The 7,225-nt window shown below is 34.4% G+C and overlaps 1 protein-coding gene across 1 annotated transcript; it reads right to left on the reverse strand.

The window, feature by feature from the left end:
• Window positions 1-4,369: 4,369 nt before the first annotated feature.
• LOC134261625 (zinc finger protein 862-like) lies at window positions 4,370-6,966 on the reverse strand. Its single transcript, XM_062744074.1, has 5 exons — window positions 6,918-6,966; window positions 5,281-6,158; window positions 4,960-5,166; window positions 4,749-4,867; window positions 4,370-4,658 (listed from the first exon to the last, which is right to left on the reverse strand). The coding sequence occupies exons 1-5, from the start codon at window positions 6,964-6,966 to the stop codon at window positions 4,370-4,372; spliced, it is 1,542 nt and encodes a 513-aa protein (XP_062600058.1).
• Window positions 6,967-7,225: the final 259 nt, after the last annotated feature.

Genomic DNA, 7,225 nt, shown 5'->3' on the forward strand with positions numbered 1-7,225 from the left:
TCTGATCTACGTTTGAGTATTAAGTAGCCAAAGTGAACATGAGTGTATAGTTATGATAAGCAATGGTACCTCTTTCAAAATTGAGAATTTCATGGCCTCTGGTTTAAAACATGAATCAAATTCAATTGTTGGAAAGTTGTTAAATGCTACTCAAGTGTCCTACAAGGCCCTTGGGCCTATGGTTAATTTAGGTGTATATAACCTGTTCCACAGAGAAGAATTTCACAAAATTGGAATGCTTTATGAGGTCATTGTCCTTTAACCACGACTGGAGTGCTTTAGGCGATTTGTAACGAAGAAGTTAAGCCAAATCCTCTCCGACAACTTTCCGTACAATTTTGATAAGTCCTGTATCAAAAGGAGGAAAGAAGATGTTAAAAGAAGATTTTTAAAAATATGAATCAATAATCGTTTTCTATATTCTGAGAATTATGCTTTTAATTTAATTTACTGGAAAATTTCACATACTTGAACATCTTTTTTTTTTTAATCATTGACTTTTCAAACATTTATTTGTACAGTCAAGTCTTCATATCTCGAACCCAGTGGGACCGAAACCTTGAGATCTCCAATAAAGTAATCGAGGTTAAAATACATCAAAAAGTGGTTTGGACATTGAAATCACTTTGGCATATCTAAGGTAGTGCATATAATGAAGTTCAAGATAATAACACTGTATTTTATCCAGTTTTAGTCAATAAGTGATAAGTATATGCATGAAAGAATTACTGAAGAAATATATATGTTAGAAAAAAAAGATATTAAAAGAATAGCTTGTATAATTATAGTGCGAGTGCTTTATTTTTTTAGGAAAATATAGCCATGCTAAGATTGGATGTGCGGATGATGGATGATAAATGTGCTCGTAACATGGTAGGGATAATTTATAGTACCCTTTGTCGTTTTCATTTCCCAATGGCCATGTCCCGGCAACAGAAGAATATCATGCAGATTTTCATGTTTCCTAAGGATTCTTGAAGCAATTACGTAAGGAAGGCCATCACAAACGACCACTGTCCATGATCTTACAGAGGGGACTTTAGTTGCGTCTTTGATGGTTTCAATGACATCTTTCACGGCCTCGGATGAGCAGGGGTTCTTCGATATTGGATTTCCAATCATAATGGAAGGGGGCTAGCATGAAAGTGAGGAATAGTATTGTATGGGTCATGTTTCATTTTAAACTTTTCATAAGGAGGTTCCTTATTCTTTTGTTTCTTTCCCTTATTGCTAAGCATGCAATCTATGCAGTCAAAGAATCCCTCATGTCCAGATACTTGCCGTTTATTAATAAGAGAAATCCTTTCTGCAATGAAAGCTTCCCTGTAATCTCTAAAAAGGGAGAAACAGTGCGGATAAGCCGACAAGATTGATTGCTTAGGGAAAGAGAAATTGCTGCTGTAAAGCCAGCGCCTGTGAGACAGTTCTAGTTTCTGTTGGATTTCCGTAGCACAGAAAGGAAAACGGTGAACTGCGATCGTTATTGCGCTTAGAATGACCTTTGCATCGTAGTGCACTCTCCAGTTTCTGGCGAGCACTTGAGTATTATCAAACAAGGTGATGACGTCACTAGACGAAGAAACATTTACATCTGACAAAGAATGGTCATATATCCACTTCAGGATGGTAGAGTATGAACCCACAGGTCTACACGATACATTTAATGTGCATAAGAGTTTGTTGCCACATAGGTTATGGTAGTATGACAAAAGATTCTAGGCGTAAGGAAATCGCAATACAAGATTTCTCTTTAATAAGGAATATACATTTTCAACACCAAACGCTATAAGGCTACATTCGTCGTCGATGTTTTGAAGCTCATAATTAAAAATAGCTAAAAGAAAAGTAACAATGTTGTTTCTCCCCTTGAGAAACCACTCACACACATTGACTTGTTTGTAAAAAAAAAATCGTCATTTTTGTACTGTGTCTGAGTTTCACAACAGTCTTGGTAAATATGTGGCAATTCACACTCTACAATTGTTTTTACAAGTTTCTTTAAACTGCTATCGTCGACTTTTTTTTTGTTTTTTTTAAACTCTATTCTTCGTCGATTTTTTGTTCATTCTCAGCATATGATTGTGTCAACAAAGATTGTTCTGCATAATTTGCACGTCCAGCACAAATATAAATTGGACGCCCACATAAATAATTTGCAGTCTGTAGTGCTTCCAGGACACATTTTTAAAAAATACTTTTTACTTCAATTTTGTATATTTTTGCTTGTTCATTCTTATTTATTTCATTGTGTTTTTAAAGCTACACACTGGTGGCATTTTCTACAATAAAAATAAGTTGCTATAATTAATGGTATGTCTTACTCTTTATCATTATTAATTTTTTTCCTTATCTAGGCATTTTGAAATAAATGTCCCTTATCACAATAACTATGTAGAAATACACTACCAATAGTAATTTTAGACTCATTATTCCTTACTGAGAAGTTTGACATCCTTCTTCAGAGTTCTGAAATCTTTTTTCCACTGTCAGTCATTTGGACTGACTACCATTTGAACTTTGTCAGTCCGGACAGATTTCAATCAGTCCAAAAAAAAATAATAATAATAAAAAGATGAAATTTTTCTTTTAAATTTTATTATCAATTTATCTCAACCTACATCTCTAAAACAAGTTTTCTAATCTCTCTCTCATTTTCAACATCATCTTTCGTAATCTGACTCATCACTTTCACTGTGAAATTCTGACTCCTCACTTTCATATTCTGATTTATCACTTTCAATTTTTTCAACTCTCTCAATGTCAACATCCCTGACCCTCTTGTTCTCTCTTTCATCTTCTCTCTCATTCTCTCTTTCATCTTCTCTCTCATTCTCTCTTTCATCTTCTCTCTCATTCTCTCTTTCATCTTCTCTCTCATTATCTCTTTCTGTTGGTCTCTCCTTCTCCTCCTGTTGAGCGCTCCTTTTCCTTTTATAGCCATTGTCTTCTTTTCTGTCCAGTTGGGGATAACTAAAATGTAAATTTCCATAAGTGTTTAATAAGAATTTTTAGATATTATTTTAAGTTGTTTTTTATCAGACCAATTCTCAAATATTTAAGTTATTTCATCACTTTCAATCATTCAATTTAAAATAATTTACCCATGTTTTGCATTCAACTAGATAATTACCATCCGTCAACTGCTTTTGGATCAAATTCACTGATGGCTGGTAGTTGGGACGATATATCGATATATTGTGATATCTATGAGGACGATACGCATATCGATACATATGAAGAAATATCGCTAAAAAAATCTAATTTCTATTTTTCTTTGTTTATTTAACTTTTGGGGTTTAATATATAAAAAAAAATAAGCTAAATGTAAATATAAATATAAAATAAATAATAATTAACACAACTTGAGTAAAATATTTTGGTTTTACAACATATAAACAACTATTTTGAATAAATTATTCTTACTTGCAAAGAAATGATTTGTTTATTTCAATGCAAAAAAAGATTTTATAAGCAATTAAACATATCGTGATACATATCGTATCGTGGCTCAAATATCGTGATACGTATCGATATAGGAAAAGTTGTATCTTCCCAGCCCTAATGGCTGGGGACTGCAGTTTTATCATCAAACAATCATTCAGATGTTTGTTAGACAACCTCTGTCTCCTATCTGTCTTCAGTAATTTCATTTGGTTGAATGCTGTTTCATTCAATACACTTGTAGGGGGTAAGCTGTGCAGGAGGTCCATCAGGTGAAGAATGTTAGAAAGTCCATTTCCTGAGAGGGAGGAGTGCACATCTTCCCAAGAAACACGCACAAACTTTCCATCATGCCTTAAAATATAAAGTTTTCAATAAAATGTGGACACTTTAGGATCTAAACCTTGCATTTGCAATTCAAATGTTAAGTATATACCTTTTGTACAAAAGGCTCTTCATAATTTGCCACTCTTGACAAATTTCTTCTGTTTCCACTCCCTGACTCAGTAGTGCCCTGTCAAACCTTGCCACCAGCTGTTTCACCTCCTTCACACCAAAGTCTGTTAAATTGTACACATATTTTATTACATGTAACATCTCATGAATGTGAAAATAATATCAGGAAACTTCAAAGATTATTGTAAATTATAATAAATGACAAAGATAAGGAGATAATAAGAATCAAGTATGCAGTGGTAGACAGAAGGTAAGTAAAAGATTATACATGTACTTAATACACACTACTACAACCAGGAAATGTGTTACAATAGGAAAAAGCATGTATATATATACATTATAGGGCAGCAGAGACTAGCTATAAATATACATAAGCCAAACCACTCTAGTACACATAAATTACCTAGGTCTGTCACTGGTGTTCCAAAGCAATGTGAAAATAACATTTTATGAAATATCTTTTAAAAATTTATCAATTTATCATATACAAATATACAATGTGTTTATTGAAATTCATAGTAATAAAGCACAAGTAAAACATACCAGATTTCATTTCACATGGCCAATTTCTGAAACTACCAATAAGTGTTGACTCGAGCACATCATCATTCAGGTCCTTGTATCTAAGGTCAATAAGCTTGATCAATGCTGACACGATGGTGTTGCATTTGTTCTGGAATTTAAGCTCACTTCCTCTTACTTTCAATGGGTGACCTATCCACTCCTTATCTTTAACAATACTCTGAATTTTGGTGCAGTCATTTTTAATGTAAGCGTGAGAAAATGAAAACAGTAAGTAAACTTTGTGAAGTTTAAATTTTGCAAGCAAAGGAATTTTTTTTTTATTTTACCTGGTGTCAGTCTGCAGTAGGAGTTCCTTTGTAGCACAGATCATATCTTTGGCATCTCCAAGTGTAATGTCTGTTTTCTGGAGCGTTAAGGATAATCGTGTGAGAGGACCAATGATCTCCTAAAATTATTTAAAGAAATGGACCAATTAGTTACATATCACATTTTGTATTTTTTTTCATGCCTTCAATTACATGACTTAGATAAACATACCTGCAAAGGTGCAGCATATAGCAAAATGTTATAACTTTCTAACATCCTGAAAAGTCCCTCCGCTTTGGCATTTCCATTTGATGCATTCTGCAACTGTGTAAAGAATGCAAGGTGGGTTTTGAACAACGTACCCAAGGCCTTCTTCATGTGGGGCAACCATCGACTTCCACATACCCTGTGGGGTAATGTGCCTTTCACATCTAAAATCTGAATAGAAAAACGTTATTTAGATAATACAATATAATTGAATAAAACATATACTTCAATAAAATCGGTTAAAATTATAAGTTAAAGTAAACTTAGGGTGAGCAATCAGCATACTTCCATGCTTCTCTTTAGACATTTTCTTTGCTTTGGACTATTCTTATAAAAGTAATAAATTCCAAGTAAGAGTGTGGTAAGCTGCATGTACAGCTTGTCACCCTTGAATATGTCTTTGAATGCCAGTTCTAATCTATGTGCTAAACAATGAATCCCTATCATTTCAGGGTGGTCATGTTTCATCAAAGTGACTAAACCAGTCTTCTTTCCCATCATGCTAGCAGCCCCGTCACTTCCAAATCCCACAAGTTTACTCATGTGTTTCTCCAAACCATTCTCTTGAGTACTGTCTTTCACAAATTTATATAAATCTGCTGAAGAGATTGAATTGGGTTCTCCAATGCAAACAAATCGAGAAATAATTTTCCCATTCTTAGCTGCACGAAAAAATAATGTTTCTTGTTCTACAACTGCATTATCTATACTACCATCCATAGTAAGAGAAAAGAATTTGATACCTGTCAACAAGTCATTCATCCTTTCCCTTTCAACAGCTGAAATACACTCTAAAAAAGCTGTTGCTGCAGTAGGGTTGTTGTAGGTTGTTCCTTGATCAACACCTTTGGCAATATCAAGTTCATTTAACCAAGTAAAGTCACTAATTGGCCGATTATTCTTTACCAAAGCATGTATGTTGCGGAATTTTAGTTCAATTTGTTTCCGGGCAGCTTCATTCAAAGATATCACAGTCTTATGAGCAACTGACGTTTTCTTAGCTGCTTCAACTCGAGATGCAACAACCTTTGAAGGATGGATATGTGATATCGATTTTTCGTGATCTGTGACAGTACTAAACCTAATATTATTGGATCCTGTAATGAAATTGTGTTTCGGGGCCTTGATATTTGTACAACGGTTGCAAAGGAAATGAATGGAAACTGCAAATAATTGAAATTTTTCTAAGTTCAAGGGGCATAACTCTGTCAAAAATGGTGCGATTGTACCCAAAACATAACTTTGCTTAGATATTCATGTGATATATCTGTATACCAGATTTCATTTCAGTATCTACAACGGTTGCAAAAAAAAATAAACGGAAACTGCAAATCACTGGAATTTTTCTAAGTCCAAGGGGCATAACACTGTCAAAAATGGTGCGGTCGTACCCATAACAGAACTTGACCTAGATATTCATGTGATATATCTGTATACCAAATTTCATTTCAGTATCTGCAACGGTTGCAAAGAAAATGAACGAAAACTAAGTGGATCGACAGACCGACCGACGGACCGACAGACAGCAGCAAAGCAATATGCCCTCCCTTCTTCGAAGGGGGGCATAATAAAGACAAGCAAGCCATATATGGTTGGGTAGATAAATTTTCGTAGAAGACATAGATATAAACAGTTTGCCACTGCCTTTCCTCTGAAAATGTAAATGAGCACTATTCTAAGGGGGTACTCCGTGTAATGGGTTAAAATTTATTCCCGAAACAAGTGCCTGTGCCCACATATAGCGGTTGGAGGCATTGGCAAATTATGTTCACTTAATTTATTTCGTTCTCTAGTTTCTGTTTCTTTAACTTACTATGTCCTCTTTTAACTGGAGGATTGTCATCTTTTTACTATTGTTCTATTTCTGCCGTTATCAGGAGCCTATTCTTGACGTCCTGGACCAGAAGCTTTTCGTTTAGTACCAGAAACTCTGGACGCTGGTTGTGGCGGTTTAGCGGATTTTTCCGACATTATCCTGAATTGTGTTGGTTGTTAATATTTGTGAACCATGAAGGATTGATTATAATTATGAGTAAATAAAATATATAATTGATGTAATGGTTTTTGTTTAAAAAAATACAATAAAGCATGCATACAGCAGATTCCTCATGAAACGCGAGGAAATAATTGGGTCATTCTAAACACAGATGCCCAAATAGTGCCCCGCGAGTTTAAGAAAACTTCGCGTGAAATTTAGATAATTTTAAACATCGCTTTCTGTATCAAGGAT

This window comes from Saccostrea cucullata, unplaced genomic scaffold (genome assembly GCF_032062105.1).
Source record: "Saccostrea cucullata isolate Sc308-1 unplaced genomic scaffold, CSIRO_AGI_Scuc_v1 ctg856, whole genome shotgun sequence".
NCBI lineage: Eukaryota > Metazoa > Mollusca > Bivalvia > Ostreida > Ostreidae > Saccostrea > Saccostrea cuccullata.

Coding starts and splice junctions, on each gene's coding strand:
- LOC134261625 (XM_062744074.1), bottom strand. CDS start 6,966: ATGTCGGAAAAATCCGCTAAACCGCCACAACCAGCGTCCAGAGTTTCT. Junction 5,167..5,280: donor GTCTAAAGAGAAGCATGGAA/GTATGCTGATTG, acceptor TTTTCTATTCAG/ATTTTAGATGTGAAAGGCAC. Junction 4,868..4,959: donor TATATGCTGCACCTTTGCAG/GTATGTTTATCT, acceptor AAATAATTTTAG/GAGATCATTGGTCCTCTCAC.